Consider the following 17,252-nt stretch of genomic DNA (forward strand, 5'->3'; position numbering starts at 1 on the left):
TATTTTCCCCACAACGACAACAACCCTGTGAGGCGGGCTTGGCTGAGAGCGACTGGCCCAAGGTACAAGGCCCACGATTCCCCAGAAGAACCGCCAAAGGAGAGAGCAGCCATCTTTGTTTATTTTAGGGAAACTGAAGAGTTTGAAGCTTCCTCAAGATTCATGTCTTCAGCAGAGAATAAAAGGAAATAAGGCATTTTATGCACTGCATTTAATACCTCTGACCTTCTCCCCTAGAAAGACCGGTCTTCACTTTGAAAATACAACACAAGCTTTTCATCCAGATTCCAGAGCGAAGATCACTTGGGGTTCTTCACCTGGAACATAGTAGATTCATCCGGCTGGAAGGGACCTCAGAGGTCTTCTAGTCCAGCCCTCAGCTCAAAGCAGGAGAGCTTGCTCCATCCCCGTCAAAATGGCTGCCTTGTCCATTTTCGAAAACCTCCAGTGACCCACAACTCCAGGAGGCAAACTATTCCCCTGAGTAATTATTCTCAATATCAGAAAAGTTCTCCTGAAATTGGATCTCTCTTTAAGCAGCTCCCAGCTTTTGTTTCTTGTCCTGCCCTCTGGGGCTTTGAAGAATGAACCAATCCTCTCTTCTCTACCTCAGCTCTTCAAATCCTGGGAGGCTGTTCTCATGTGTCCCTCCCCCCCCCCATCCTTCCCTTGGATAAGTTGGACACACTTAGGTCCCTCCGCCATTTGTCATGGGATTTATTCTCCAGGCCCCTTATCACCTTCCTGGATCTTCTCTGCACCCTTTCTAGGGTCTCTGCATCTTTGTTTGTATCCAGTGACCAGAATTAACCCCGTATCCCAAATGTGGCCTCACTTAGTGCAGGATACAGCGGTGCTTTCGCTTCCCCTGATCTTGATGTTCTCCCTCCGTTGATGCAGCCCCAGGGCTGCTCTGGTTTTTTTGGCAGCTCCCCCTGATCCATGACTGCAAGGCGCTCTGAGGGGTCTCCCCTCCCCTTCGCTTTGAAGAAGAAGATAATCCCCTCTTCTATGTGGCAGCCCCCCAAGTTCTGCAACGAAGTTATCGTGTGTGTGTGTGTGTGTGTGTGTGTGTGTGTGTGTGTGTGTGTGTGTGTCGTCCCCTCCCGATTCTTCTCTGCCAGAGGCTAGAAATCCCTCCCTCCTTCAGTCTCTTTGCCATATAAGATTTGGCCTCCAGATCCTTTATGATGTTTTGTTGCTCTCCTCTGCAGTTTCTAAGGTGTCAGTGTCTTTTTTGTATCGTGGTCACCAGAGTTGTACCCAGCATTCCAAGGGTAGCCACATTTGTGCAGAATAAACCGACATTATGACTTCTAATCTTGATGTTCTCCCTCTGTTGATGCAGCCCAAGACCGCCTAGGCTTTTTTGGCAGCTGCCCCTGATCCCCGGCTGGGAGGGGCACTGAGACGGGTCTCCCTTCCCCCTCCCCTCTGCTCCTCCCCCCAGAATCAGATAAACCCCCTGCTTTTCCCAGCCTCTCAGTTGCGCCCCTCCCCCAAGAGGCGGAATTCCTGGAAGGGGATTTCCCCATGGAACTTTCACTTTCCCCTCCCGGCCTCTCTCCGCCAGCTGTGCCTGTATTTCTGCCGAGCAACAATAACGACAGAGGTAGGCTTTTTTCCTACTGGTTGAGTTCGCCCAATCGCCAGCCGGCTCTGGATTGTTGAGCTGTTGACCACCCGGAGCCCCTCTTGGTTTGCTTGAGACTTCCGGAGAGCGGATCGAAGGTGGAGGATCACGGCCAGGATGTCTCTCCGCTCTGCACCCTGGCTGCTCCTGGCGTTGGTGGCGGTCGCCCTACGAGAGAGCTGTTTCGGTGAGTCCCTTTGGGGGCCTTGGGGGGGGGTCTCCCATTTTATCAGCCAGGGAATCTCTCTCTGTCTCTCCTCCCTCCCAAAAAAGTTTATTCCCAGAAGGAGACTCTTGATTCGGTCCTCTTTCTAGTCCGCTCCCCCTCCCCCTCTGGCCACTTTAGGATTAGGCTCCAAAGTTGCCCCCCTCCAGGAGAGCCCCTCTGGGAACAGGACAAGGGTGGACCCTCCAGCTGTCACTCAAGTCTACTTGCGCGCCCCGAAGCTCAATTCCTTCCCTCCCCCAAAGTGGAGATTGTGGGAAAGCGGCGTTTGCAGGTGATCAGGTCAGTTCACAAACTTCCTGGCTGCCTTCGTCCAACCCCTCCGCCTGGGTCCCCTTTCCTGCCTTTGGGGGCGGAGGGAGGGGGCGGGAGCTTTGTGGCTCCTGGTGCTGGGAGGAGCCGGCTTTTTTCTGGGTTCCCAGCATTGGCAGAGGCGGAGGCTGGTGCAAAGGAGCGATGGGGATACGTGTGAATGCAGCAGGATAAGAGTCTGGAGAGAGAAAGGCTCCTGGAATATCCTTCCTCAGGATTCCCCTTTCTTCCTTTTCACTTTCTCCTGGATCCTCCTCACCCTCCCACCGCATCTCAAACCCCAAGATCCCCCCAATTTTCTTTTCTGGGACAGGCAGGGATCATTTGCCGCCTCAACTGTTCCTTCTTCCATTCCAGAAGCCCCCAATGTGGGACAATTGGCAGAATAAAAATAGATGAAATCTAATATTATGATGTTGTTATTCCTTAGTAATCAGGAAGGGGCCTTGGGGTGTTTCTAATTGATTGCTCAGAGAAACTATCAGGGCAGCAGCTTTTCAAAAGACACAAAGAAAATCTGTCAGGATCTTAAGGATTAAATAAACTGGGTTGGAGGCAGAAGAAGAGAGGAACAGATGGTGAGCATGAAATGAACGGCTTGCTTGGACAGTCCTGACTTGAGGAGGTTCATGATTGTGAGGATGCCCAACCTGCGTTACATTCAGACGTTTCTCCTCTCAGGCAGACTTCAGGCTTCCTCATTGCTCAGCCCCACAAGGGAAAGGAACAAGGGTTCTGGATCACGGAGAGTCCGATCCCCCCTCCTTCTGTTGGAGAAAAGCTCTGATCCCTTTGGACCCTGAAATCTCCCCAGAGCAGGAAGTGGATCTGGGGCTCCCTCTCCCCCAAAGCTCTCAGAAGCCTCCGGGATTGTGGGGAGGAGCAGGAAGGGGGAGGCCCAGACCTTTGCCTTGGACTGGGAAGAACTGGGAGGCCATACTGGACGGAATGGGCAGTGGGACCACAGGTAGTCCTAGACTTACAACAGTTCATTTAGTGACTGTTTAAAGTTGCAATGGCATTGAAAATAGTGACAGAATGACAATTTTTCACACTTATGACCATTTTAGCGTCCTCATCGTCACGTGACCGATGCTTGGCAACTGATTCATATTTATGACGGTTGCAATCTCCCCATATCACATGACCCCCTTTTGCAATGTTCTGACAAAGTTAATGGAGAAGCCAGATTCACTTAACAACCGGGTTATTAATTTAACAACTGCAACGATTCATTTAACAACTGTGGCAAGAAAATTTGTAAAATGGAGCAAAACTCACTTAACAAATGTCTCACTTAGCAACAAAAATGTGGGCTCAGTTATGGTCATAAACCGAGGACTACCTGTGTTTATTTCTCTGCCCTTTTCCATGGAGACCCAGGTTCTGCCCAAATAAGTCCCATGAAGGATCCTGAAAATGATCTTTAAAATCTTTGGTGAAAGAATTTCTCATCTGAAGAGCTTTCAGAATGGAGACCAAAAAGGGGCCTTGGGGATTTTCCAGTTTCACAGATTTCCCAGCTGCATTCTATTCATTTTATTTTCTTTTTATTCTTGTAACATGGTTAAAAGTTGTTGTTTTTCTGTTCACTGGGCAGCCTTAGAGTCTCTTCCCAGCTGAGCCCCCACCCCCCATGGTTGGTCTCAGCAGGAACTCCCACCCAGCCTCAAGGCGGGGCAGGGGGGGGACAGGGTGTGGAGAGGCCAATGGATTTCTGTGAATGAGGGCAATTCTGGGAATTGAAGTCCAAATGGCTGAGTCTGAGAAACTCTGATTTAGGCCTTTAGTTGAGAGTCTCTGATCCTGTGAAGGGATGGAGAGCCAGGATCCCAATCCCCTCCCGAGGAGGCTGAGGGGCATTTCTGCCTTTCTTTGGGCTGACAAAGGGCAGGATGAGCCCCAGAGGAGGACAAGGGTCAGAGCAGCTTCTGGGGAAAGCGAAGGGGGAGATTCAGAGGAAAAGCCTCCGTGAATGATGGTTTCAGGGCCCTAACTGGGTTGCTGACATGAAAGAATCTGGGGATCATCCCAGTGAGATTCTCTGTGGAAGGAGGGGGAGTAAGGTTGCCAGGTATCTACTATTTGAGCGGACAGTCCGCTTTTTTCACATTATGTTCACTATTTTTTTTCACAAAATAGTGGCCTTTTTTTAATTCAAAAGCTTTATGATGAAATGGTACGTAATCTAAAGCTGTACAGTCTAAGAGAATAAGGATAGGAGAATCGCGTTTGTCTTTTTTTTCATAAGTTAGAATGAGACAAAGATCGAATATCCATTGAACTCCATTCTCCAAAAAGTTATTAATCATACTCAATTGTTTCACAAGACATTTAATAAAAGTATATAAAATTATTTACATACTATTTTTCTTAACTCGCATTTACCTATTATTTTTATATTATACTTTTTTCTTAGTTGGATAGGTATGTTTTGGAACACTCAATAACGTATCATCATTTGAGGTTCAATGAGTACTAGCCTCAATATGTAGAGCGTGAATTTGTCAAACCAAAGATTTCGTTGAAGCATTATAAACATAAAAGTTAATCATTGTTTTTATTTAAATACTATTTTGCTGTGTTCTAATTAAATCACCATGTAAGTAATATTAGGTTAATCTTTAGTAATAGCCATCAGTTGAATCTAATTGATCGCAATAATCCTCCAACTTTAGAAGAAATGACAAACATCTGGTTATTATCACCATGGCGAGAAGAACTTCCACCCAACACTCTCTTCGATGAAATTTCTGCCTTAGAAGAAGTTGAAAAAAGAGAGAGAGGCAAACAAAATACTCCAACTAAGAGACGAGCAAGGACAAATTCATTATGGAAATGCGGAGAAAAAGAAAATTATACAAGACTACTATGCTAAGCTGTATCAACAAGAGAAAATGGAAGAGGGGGGAGTTAAAAAATACTTACAGGATGCTAATCTTCCCCAGATACCAGATGAAACTAGAATAATGCTGGAAAGTAAAATAACAATGATGGAGCTAACGGAAGCACTTAAAAAACAAAATAATGGAAAAGCCCCAGGTCCTGATGGATTTCTGGTGGAATTCTACAAAACATTTGAAGAAATTTTGTCTCTCCCTCTGTTAGAAGTCATGAATGAAGTGATATCAGAGAGCAGAATACCTAAATCATGGACAGAAGCATATATTGCATTGCTATCCAAAGAGGAGACAGATCTAACGCAAACCAAGAATTATAGACCAATATCTTTATTAAACTCAGATTACAAGTTATTCGCATCTATATTAGCAGACAGACTCAAGAAATATTTAAATAGCTTTATCCAAATGGTTTTTTTACCAAAGAGACAAATTAAAGATAATATGAGAATGATTTTGAACACTTTGGAATATTACGAGGCCCATCCTGAAAAACAAATGGCTTTGATGTTTCTTGATGCACAGAAGGCTTTTGACAATGTGAATTGGCAATTCATGTTTTCACAACTGGAACAGATGAATTTTGGTAAGAAATTTATCCAAACTATACAAATGGTATATCACGAACAAACCGCAAAGATAATGGTAAATGGAGAATTGACAGATTCTATTGAAATAAAGAAAGGTACGAGACAAGGTTGCCCATTATCACCGTTACTGTTTGTCTTAACATTAGAAGTCTTAAATAGAAAGATTAGCGAAGAAGAAGAAATAAAAGGAATGAAAATTAAAAAAGAAGAATACAAGCTACAAGCATTCGCAGATGATTTGGTATTTATTCTGGAAGAACCATTTGAGACAGCACCCAAATTGTTGGAAAGAATAGAGGAGTATGGAAAAGTAGCAGGCTTGAAAATAAATAAAGACAAAACAAAGATTTTTGACAAAGAAAATACCATTAAGACGAAAGAAAGAGTTGGAAGAAGCTTTGCAGATTCAAACTACAAATAAGGTTAAATATTTGGGGATATACCTATCAACTAGATGTAGCACTCTTAAGGAGGACAATTATATTAGATTAAAACAACAAATTGCGACTGATCTGATGAAATGGCAAAATCTGCAACTATCAATGTTAGGAAGAATCTCTACAATTAAAATGAATATTTTACCCAGAATTTTATATCTGTTCCAGACAATCCCAATTAGATTAGGCAAGGACTTTTTTGAAGATCTAAATAAAATAGTCTTGAAGTTTATTTGGCAATGGAAAAAAGCAAGAATAAAACTTAAATTGCTACAAGATGCTAGAATAAGAGGAGGACTGGGCCTACCAGACTGGGAGTTATATTATCAAGCAGCAAATCTGATGTGGATTAAGGAGTGGGTAACACTAAAAAATTCCAGATTATTGAATGTAAGAGGGTCATGATTTATTGTTGGGATGGCATGCTTTTTTATGGTATAAGGGAACTAAAGCACATGGTTACTTTAGAAGACATTATATAAGGGAGGCCTTGTTATTAAACTGGGAAAAGGTTAAAAGATTACACTACTTAAAAACTCCAGCCTGGATATCAACTATTGAAGCATTTTCATATCCAATAATATATAAAAAGGAACAAACAGTAAGATATGTTGAAATATTGAATACAGAGGGTGAACTCAAATCTATTCAAGAGTTGAAACAAGAAGGAATAGAAATGAATTGGTATTCATACTTACAGATACAATCTAGATATAATGAAGATAGAAAATCAATAGGTCTTTACAATGAAATGACTGAATTAGATAAAATTTTAATTGGTACTGATGAAAAAGTAATTAAAAATTATATGGATACTTATTAGAGACTAAATTACAAGAGGAACAAGTTAAAGAAACTATGATAGCTTGGGGGAAAAACTTTGGGTATGGGATAGATTTAGAAAAATGGCAAAAATTGTGGTCTCAAAATTATAAAATGACAATGTCAACTGCATATAGAGAAAATTTGTATAAGATGTTTTACATGTGGCATTTATCCCCAACGAGAATTGCAAGAATGTCCAAGAATAAATCGGAAAAGTGTTGGAAATGTCATCAGATACCGGGTTCATACTACCACATGTGGTGGACTTGTATTGAAGCTAAAAGATATTGGACTAAAATCCACATGTGGTTGGAGAAAATGATACATAAACACATAAACCTCAAACCAGAGATCTTTTTACTGGGAATCATACCAGAAATCTACAACAGACTTAAAATATTTGATTGTAAACGTTTTAACAGCAGCTAGAATCGTATTTGCAAAAAACTGGAAAAACGAAATGATACCAAAACAGGAAGAAGTTATTCGAAAGATAATGGAGTGTGCTGAAATGAGCAAATTGACATTTGAAATTAGAGAACAAGAAGACGAGCAATTTTATAAGATATGGGATTTGTTTTATCAGTGGTTGGAAAAAAGAACCTGGACATGATAAATGTTTTATTTATGTTTTACTTGAAGGAGAAAAGTGAGAATATAATAATGTTGTTAAATAGATTAATAACGATACAATGTTTTACTTGAAGGAGAAAAGCAAAAACATAATAATCTGTTAGACTAACAATAATACAATGAAACACTGACATATATATGAATAATTTAGAATTTTTTGTTATAAAATGAAGGATAAAGATAATAAATGAACCAATGCACATCTGATAGAAGATTGGTAATATAATGTATACTAAGTGCATACTATAAAGATATCCTGTTGAAAGTAGTGAAAGATATATAAACATAAACACTTGGTAAATTCTTTTAGACTAATAACGATACAATGTTTTAATTGAAGGAGAAAAGTGAGAATACAATAATGTTGTTAAATAGACTAATAATGATACAATGAAACACTGACATATATATGAATTGAATAATTTAGATTTTTTTGTTATAAAATGAAGGATAAAGATAATAATGAATTTATGTACATCTGATAGAGGATTGGTAATATAATATATAACTCTAAGTGCATACTATAAAGATATCCTGTTGAAAGTAGTGAAAGATATATAAACATAAACACTTGGTAAATTCTTTTAGACTAATAACGATACAATGTTTTAATTGAAGGAGAAAAGTGAGAATACAATAATGTTGTTAAATAGACTAATAATGATACAATGAAACACTGACATATATATGAATTGAATAATTTAGATTTTTTTGTTATAAAATGAAGGATAAAGATAATAATGAATTTATGTACATCTGATAGAGGATTGGTAATATAATATATAACTCTAAGTGCATACTATAAAGATATCCTGTTGAAAGTAGTGAAAGATATATAAACATAAACACTTGGTAAATTCTTTTATACTGTAAAAATATTTAAAATGAGATAATGATTGCATAAAGGTATGTTGTTGTTAGGCAGACATTCAAAAATGTAAGAGAATTAAGCTTATTGAAAAGAAATAAATATTAATCGTAATTGAACATATGCTGTACAATGAAAGTGAGGTTTTTTGGTTATATTGGATGGAAAAACTGTGATTGTATATGTAATCGAAAATACGGATGCAGAAACACTTGTAACCAAACGACATGCTGTATGTAATGGATGAAAAATTTTTAATGTTGTCTTTTATGTTTAAAACTAAAAAAAACATGTGGGGAAAAAAAGTTTATGTTCATCTGCAGGGCGATTCATCCCTTGAAAAGTGGACGTACTTTTTCAAGAACGAGACAGCTCCGAGTTTACTGAAACTGTTCCAGTATTGTGCATCAATTCCGGTATCAAATGCAAACGTTGAACGAATTTTCAGCGTCATGGGAAATTTGTGGACTGACGAACATAACCGACTGCTTGTACCATCAGTTCGAAGTGAACTTTGTATATTTTTTAATATTTCTCAATGTTGTACTGAAATTAAAGAATGATTCCTTACACACGACAGGAAAGTAAAATGTAATTTAATATTTTACATATTATTATAAGATATTTGATGTTTTGAATTTTAAGTAAAGTTTTGAAGTGTTTATTTCAATACACTTATAAGAAAATATATAATTTAATTGTAAAAAATTTTTTACTACTTAACCCCCCCCCCCGCTTGTCCGCTATTTTTGGAAGCAGACCTGGCAACCCTAAGGGGGAGCCCCTCTGAGTCCTGGGTTCAAGGCCAATTCCTGCTCAGATGGCCGAACTCTGGGAGGGGAGGGGGATTTTCCAGCTGGGGGGGAGAGGGACAGGAGGAAGATTTGGGAGGCTACGTGGCTTCATTGCCCCCCCCTTCCCCTCCCCCCCTTTGCCTCCCCATATTTAGGTTTCCTCCATGGGTCACATTGGCCTCTGGTCTCACCCAAATTCCCCCTCTCCTGTTTTATAAAATCTGCAGCTATTAATCAGCCATTTTGGTCCCCGTGATGTGATTTTTTTTCTCTGTGAATGGAAAGTTGGGGTGACCAGGTGGGGTTTCCTTCTGCTTTTGAGCTTCTGGGAGGGTGGAATCCCCCCTTTTACCTGTGGGGCCACTGCAGCCTCCTTGGGGCAGAGACTGAGCAATCCAGAAGGGGGTTTGAGGGAGGCCTTGCTGGAAGGGGGGAGTGCACAATTGGGGCAGGTGAAGTTGGGGGGACCCGACCTTCATCTTTCCCCCCTCGCACCCCTCCCTTCCCTGCCCTCCAACCCTTCAGGCCCTCCAGAACCTTCTTCTTTCCCTCTCAGTCACTCATTCCGCCTCCTCCCTCCTCTCCCCCCATCTCCCACTTCCTCCCCCCCTTCCTCCTCTTCACCCCCCCCCCCAGCCCTCTTCCTCTTCTTCCTCCTCCTTCCTCCCCAGAGCCTCAGATGGGAGCCTCCATGGGATCCGGGTCCTTGACTGAAGCCCCCTAACTCTTCTCTTCTGGCTCCCTTCCAGATGCCTCCTCCCACTCCCTGAAGTACTTCATCTCCTCCATCTCGGACCCCAGTCAGGGGCAGCAGCCCCACTTTGTCTCTGTGGGGTACGTGGACGATCAGGTCTTTGTTCACTATGACAGCCACAGCCGGAGGGAGCAGCCTCGAGCCTCCTGGATGGAGAAGGTGGGGAAGGAGGACCCCCAGTACTGGGACAGAAACACCCAGATATCACGTGGCACTGAGGAGTCCTTCAGAGACCACCTGGAGATTCTGAGGATTAGCTACAATCAGAGCGAAGGTGAGTGATGCGTCGGGTGGCTCCTCCGGCCCCATAATCCCCTCCCCAGGAACCAGAGAGGGGGGGAGAAAGGGGGGTCCCTTCAAAGGGAAAGGCTCCTTCCACACCTTTTAAAAAGCCTTTTTTATATATGTTTATTCTTTTATTTAATCAACGTAAGATTGTCCTTGTCTCCATAGCTGACATTTTCTGCCCATTGCAGTTAATGGAAACGTGTTGAAATGTCTCCATCTCTCTTTCTGGAGGTTGATATAAATTGAGGTAAAAAGAGACCGAAATCTCCTCTCCCCCCCATGACAGTTGGAGGGTCCTTGGTGGATCTCCTGCTGTGGGGGAGGAAGGTGGATCATGGGGAAGCAGATCCTCCTCCTTCTCTCCGTTTCCACCCCAGAGAAATGAGGGATCAAGTGCAGATCCACCTGGGGAGACTAGATCCCTTTCCTTCACCCCCTTTTGGGGGCAATGAGGGGGGTGGCAAATGCCAGGAGCTCCTCCTCATCCTCCAGTTGGAAGGAGAGGCCAGGAGGCCCAAATGGGGTGGGGGGGCTCTTGGGGGGGGATCAGAGGTCCAGGATCCTCCCAATGGGCTTGAGGGGGAAAGACAGGAAAGGAGGAAACCTCCATTTGGGGCCCTTCATGGCTTCCCCTCCTTGGTCCCTCAGGCTGAACTCCTGCCCTGCCCTCTTGGAGGGGCTGCCCTGGATTTGGGGGGAGGCTCTTTCTTCATCATCCCTTCCCTTCTTCTGTCACCTTTGGGGGGAGAAGATTCACCTCCAAGGAACCTCATTTAGGAAAAGGGATGGAAGGAAATGTGTGTGTAGCTCAATGATCCATTTGGCTGAGGAAAACCTTCTCCACAAACATCAGCCATTTCCCCTCCTTTCGTCCCACGGAGGTGCAGCCCCCCCCAATTCTTCCCCCCTCCCCTTCCCCCTCCCCCCCTCCAGGGAGACCCCAGAGCTCTGCCAGTCCTGCCCCAGATCCCCCAGGATCCCCCCAGATCCCTCCAGGCCCCCTGATGGCCTCCCGGGGGATCAGAGCTGGGCCCAGAGGCTCCCCCTGGTGGAGGAAGGAGGAAGGAGAGCGGCCAGAGTGGAGGGGAGCCTCCTTTCCAGGCTAAAGAGCCCCCAAGGTCCCAACCTTCCCTCCAAGGGAGGCTGCTTCCCCCCCTCCCATCGCCTGGGTCCCCTCCTCTGGACCTTCCCCTGCTCCCTCCTCTCCTTTCAGAGGCCTTTGGACCACAACTGCACCCAATACTCCAGATGTGGTTTCTCTGCCTGGATTCATGTAGAGGCTTTGTGACATTAGCCTCTCTTGTGTTTTCAATACCATTTTAATGATCCCTGACGTCCTGTCAGCCTTTTAAAAAATTATCTGATTTTTACTAAAAGTTTTCAAAAAAAAAGATAAAAATGAATAGAAAGTAACATAAAATAAAAGATAGAAAGGAAATCAATCAAAGAAAAATAAAAAAGTAGAAGAAAATAAAACCAGTGGAAGAAAATGTGTAAAGAAAAAAGACATGAAGAAAATGTGATTTCTGATATTCATTTTGTACTAGGCTTTTGATCCCTGATGAAAGAGAGGGCGAGATGTTACCCCCCTTGGATTTTTACACTCTCTTTTACAATAACGTTTTCTTTGAAGTTTCCTGTAAAGCAGTCCGGGGCCGTGGGGGCGGCCAGAAGAATTGGGGGTGTTATTTCCTTGCCCGGGCAGGGACACGAAGTGTTTGCCAGGATAGGATACATTTTTGCAGGTGGTGGGGCTACAGAGTCATACGGGGGAGGTATGACTTCTGCCTGCAAGTGGTTGTTAAGTTTGTGGTGAATCATGAGGCATTCCATAATTATGCGCCATGTTATCAGAATTTGAATTGGGGCCCTAGGGGCCGTATGGAAGTATTCCCCCAATTTTGTCCATGTAGAGATTTTTAATGACCCTCTCTCGGGGTATGATGGACACTTTTGCCAAACATAGGTTAAAAGTCCAATTAGTTCTTTCTTTTTCAAACGAAGGAGGGCTTTCCCTCCGTTTGAAGAGATTTTTGAAGAAGAATCGGTTAGCTCTCTCAGCTCCCTCAGGTGCTCGACCTGGCATTGAGATAACTTTCCGCCCATTACTCACGTTACCCCAGCCGTGTTTCAGACGGGATGATGCGCAGCTCCCTTCGAGTGGGTGGGTAAGGACGGTCCGAAAACGTATACCATAAGGTCACGTACGCGACGATCACCCTGCTGGTATCACGTCGGGGTCACCAGAATGCGGTAATTCCCGGGTCTCCTCCGGGGTTGGCCGCATCAAGGCGGACCCACTCAAGGGGAATGAAGACAAACACACGGTTTTTCCTCGGGGCGAGTGGGCCTCGAACGTATTCTGAACCCACCTTTTATTAGCAGCATATGCGGAAACAAAAGCATTCTGAATTATCATTGGTTTCATACAATACATTTGCCTAATATGGTTATATTAGCTTCCTCTTGCTCAAGCGGTGCTTTTGGTGTGGGTATCTTAATCAGCTTGAACTATGTGTTCCCTAGGCTGCAGATAACTTCCCTCAGCCTGGAAAGTCCCCGTTATGCATTGTTCTGCAAGCTGTTACTTTGCAGACACAGCTTTCTAGATGGGGCCCTCCCAGTGGGCATCCAGCTCAACCCACATTCAATACTCAATTTATTCCAGTCCCAAACTCCGTATATGTGTTCCAATCAGGAAAACTGATCTGCACACATACCATGGCAACCTTATTCCTACATCCCTTGGGATCCTCTGCTGGCTTTTCCAGTTTCCCTTTTCCATTGGAAGGTTCAGGGGTCCATCGTGGTGGTGGTGGTGGGAATCCAAGGGAGCCAGGTTGAGAAAGGGGAGAAGGGGAGTTAGAGATGGGAGCTTTTTCCCCTTGAACTCAGGGGAGGAAATGGGGGTGTCAGTGCCTGTGTAAAAGTCCCTGCAGTGAGGGGGTCTCTGCCTATCTTCAGGACTCCCCAAACCATCCTCCTGTCTGTCTTTCAGGCCTTCACACATGGCAGCTGACGTACGGCTGTGAGATCCAGCGAGACAAGAGCAAAAGAGGGTTTATCCAGTATGGCTACGAAGGGAGGACCTTCATCACCTTCGACAAGGAGACCCTCACCTGGGTGGCTCCCACCCCCCAGGCCCAGATCACCCAGACGAAATGGGACGCTATTCCAGGAAAGAACCAGGGACATAAGTTTTACCTGGAGGGAATCTGCATTGAGTGGCTGGAGAAGTACCTGTCCTACGGGAAGGAGACTCTGCTGAGGACAGGTGAGCATCTGGATGCAGGCTGGACTTTCCTCCTTTATGGCTGGATCTCTTGTGCACATTCAGCCCCTTTGGGTCCCTGGTCTTTAGCCTGTTTGCCCTGGTGGGAATCCCCCTCCTCCTATTCCAGCCCCTCTTGCATGTAGACCAACCCTCTCCCCTAGGTCTCCCCCTTCCCCCCTGGGATCCTTCATCCCTCCAGGATCAGCTGGTTGAGATTAGGATCAATGGGGGAATTGCAAACAGGAGCCCCCACTGATGATTGCCCACAGCCCCTCCCTTCTGGGGGAGGACCCCTCTCCCTTCCATTGGCATCAGTCTCTCTCTGCCGCCCCCCGCTTTTCAGAGACAATATCTCTTTTCCCAATTGATCAGTGTGAGATTCCCTTTGATCTCTCTTCCTCTTAAAATGGGGGTTGTGTCCCTTGGAAAGAGGCCTGGAGCAGCCTCAGATTCAGGGGAGCAGAAGAGGAGGCAAAAAGTAGGGAGACTCTTCTGTGTTGTTGTTGTTGTCTTGAAAGGGAACCTAAAAGACCATCTCCACTTTCCCTCCCCTGAAGGGAGCAGCCCAAGATCACCCAGAGTTCAAAGCAGCCAGAGAGGAATTTCCTTAGAGCCTCAATTTGCTTCTGGAGGTTTTTCAGGCTGAACCACTGGGAAGGACTCAAAATCAGGAGTTCTTCTGGTTGAGCCTTTTCCAGATCTGGATAATTTCCTAAAACTCTTGGAGAGGCTGCAGGTGTGGGATGTGAATCTTTTGGGTTAAAACTAAGTGGTGGGAGATTTTCCTGCCCCTCCAAGTTTCCCACCCACCTTCCAGGGTCTGGAGGGGCTCAGGGTTAATTCTGGGGGTGCCGTTTCTGCAGAGCCCCCAAAGGTGACGGTGAGCAGCCGGACGGAGGTGGAGGATGGGATGGAGACGCATGTCTGCCGCGTGGATGGCTTCTACCCCAGGGAGATCGATGCCTCCTGGAGGAGGGATGGGGAGGAATGGCTGGAAGAGACCTTCCATGGGATTCTGGCCCCCAACGCGGATGGGACCTACCACTACTGGCTCAGCATCCGGATTGACCCCAAAGAGAGGAGCCGCTATCGTTGCCACGTGGAGCACGACGGCCTGCAGGAGCCTCTGGACTTGGAGCTGAAGGGTGAGAGGCTGCAGGGAGGGGAAGGCTGGGCTCTCTGGCAGGCTGGAGGGTGGTGGGAGAGAGATCTGACCCCAGATGTGTCCAGATATGGTCATAGCTGAGCTTTCATCCATTGGTCCTTCCAGTGTTTGAGGCAGGTGAAGCTGCAGGGACCAGACCGTAGAAGTGACTTCGGGTGATGGAAAGGACAGAATCCCATCCCAATACTTGGCCGATCCTGATGAAATCCCCTCCGATCCTCTCTTAGGCCTTCCCTGTTTCTTTTCTCCAGCAGAAGAGCAGAAATGACGCTGAGCCCCAGAAAGAGATTTCCTCTTGTTTCCAATCCCTCTAAAGGACCAGAATCAGGAGGAGTCTGGGAGCCCCTTTTCTGAAGGGAGATGTTGGCTAAAAGGGATGAAGGGCAGCTGCCTTCAGGAAAGGCTGAGAGAGGCTGGACTGAGGCATCCGGAGTCAGAAAAGAGGCTCCCAAGTCTGAGCTTTTTCCCCATCAGAGACTCACTTTGTTTTCCTGCTTTGAAGCTCAAAAGGTCTCTCTGTGCAGCTCCTCTAAGAAAGACACATTATTTTATGATACATGAATTCCTGAGGCTCAGCATAAAACCCAAGGAAAAAACCCTCTCTCAGAGAACTCTGCATATGCTCAGATGTGTCCTTGACGGATACTGGACTTCCAAAGTTGCAAAATTCAAATTCTAATTTTTTATTGATGATTGTCACCAGGATACAAGAAATATTCAAATGTAATTGTTATGCTGATATCCCAGGCAAAATAAAATATTCCTTTGATTTTTGTTGCTGTTTATAGCTGGCATCCATTCACAAGTGGCAGGATTGCTATTCAATGGGAATCCTGAATTTTGTGCAAGAGAAATTTAAATTTAAAGTTCCCTCCTCAAACCTTCTCCCCCCCCCCCAAGCAATACCAATTTATAATGCCTTGGTAAGACCACACTTGGAATTCTTCCTCCAGTTTTGGTTGCCACGATGTAGAAAAGACGTTGAGTCTCTGGAAAGAGTGCAGAGAAGAGCAACAAAGAGGATTAGGAGCCTGGAGGCTAAAATATATATGAAGAGCAGTTGGAGGAATTGGGCATTTCTAGTTTAAGGAAAAGAAGAACTGGAGTTGACATGATACGTTCCAGTATCTCAGGGGCTGCCACAAAGAAGAGGGAGTCAAGCTATTCTCCAAAGCACCTGAGGGCAGGAGAAGAAGCAATGGGTGGAAACTAAACAAGGAGAGAAGCAACCTAGAACTGAGGAGAAATTTCCTGACAGGGAGAAGAATTCATCAGTGGAATGGCTTCCCTTCAGAAGTTGTGGTTTCTCCATCACTGAAAGCATTCAAGAAGAGACTGGAGAGCCACTTGCCTGGAATGGTAGAAGGTCTCCTGCTTGAGCAGGGGGCTGGACTGGAAGACCTCCAAGGTCCCTTCCAACTCTGTTATTCTGCCATTTTTATGCTATTTTTGAACTGGCCAAAGAAATGAAACTGTACTTAAAAAAAGGCTAGGTGGTATGAACTATTTTATTTCACATCATGAAATGCAAACACTCAAATTGAAGAAAAAAGATAATGTTCAGAGCTGGTCATTTCCACTCAGAGTCATGGCTTATTGGAGCAACCTATAAAAAGAACAAACATGTTTTTGTTTAACAAATTTAGTTTACATTGTTGTGTCGGTGAAGTTTTTGTTTTGGAAGCTGCTATGAGTCAGAAGGTGGCAAAGGGCTGTTTTTGAGTGGAAAAGCTAAAGATGAATTCAGTTGCCTTCATGCTGGGCTGGTGTGAGAAGAAGGCAGCGTCATGAGGAAACGTCCTCTAACAACGGTTATCAAGGCCTCTTCATGTTACCTTGAGAAGGACCCAAAAATGATCACATGGAGTTTTTAATTTGGGGTATTTCCAGCTTTCACTTCTTTAGGCCTCTTCCCTGATTGGGAAGATTGTTTGAGGTTCTCCTTCAATGATCTCCTCTTTCTCCCAATTCAGAACCAACCAATTCAAAATCCAACCTGGGGCTCATCATTGGCTGCATTGTGGCTGCTCTTGTCCTGGCGTGTGCGATTGCTGGAATTGTGGTATTTTTTAGTAAGTATCTTTTTGGGGGGGGGTGATGGAAGGAAGATGGGGAGATTCCCCCCAAGTCTCTCCCTTTGGGGAGCTTCCTCTGGGCTTCCTTCTGTCCTGTTTTCCCAGCCCTCTTGGGGAGGATCTGAGATCTCAGCCTCTTGCTGGGACTCCAGTCTCGATTCAGCTGAGTCTGAGATTCGGGCAGTCCTGTCTTCTTCTGAGTTGGGAAGAGGCATCCCAGTTCCTTTGTCCCTTTCAAAGGCTTTGGTCAAAGAGCAGCAGAGAAGGATTTCCATGAAAACCTCCCTCCCCTCCCAGCTGCTCCTTCTGCTTCCCCCAATCCCCTCCGTCCATCTCGGAGGCAGTAGGTCTCTCTTGGGGCAAATCAGGAGATAGATTTGTATTTTGAAGATCTTTCTGTCTTTATAAATGAGACAAAGGGTCTAGGAAATATATCCTGGGGTTCTTCCTCCTACGGAGGGAGAGATTGGATGATCTC

General features: G+C 44.8%; 2 protein-coding genes across 19 annotated transcripts in view; both read left to right on the plus strand.

Moving 5' to 3' along the window:
* The window catches only part of LOC309383779 (major histocompatibility complex class I-related gene protein-like), a 342,086-nt gene that overhangs the window by 203,035 nt on the left and 121,799 nt on the right, over window positions 1-17,252 (plus strand). For 10 of the 11 annotated variants that reach the window (XM_081936656.1, XM_081936655.1, XM_081936667.1 and 7 more), the window contains one exon: window positions 16,673-16,771. In XM_081936656.1, the coding sequence (XP_081792782.1) occupies window positions 16,673-16,771 (99 nt within the window). Of the gene's footprint in view, window positions 1-1,607; window positions 1,821-9,967; window positions 10,247-16,672; window positions 16,772-17,252 lie in introns of those variants that run through there. The other variant, XM_081936659.1, reaches the window with a different exon arrangement.
* LOC309383798 (class I histocompatibility antigen, F10 alpha chain-like) overlaps window positions 1-17,252 on the plus strand; it is a 219,786-nt gene that overhangs the window by 121,468 nt on the left and 81,066 nt on the right. The gene's annotated exons all lie outside the window — the stretch shown is intronic.

The sequence above is a fragment of the Natrix helvetica genome (assembly GCF_964273705.1).
Source record: "Natrix helvetica genome assembly, chromosome: 1".
NCBI lineage: Eukaryota > Metazoa > Chordata > Lepidosauria > Squamata > Natricidae > Natrix > Natrix helvetica.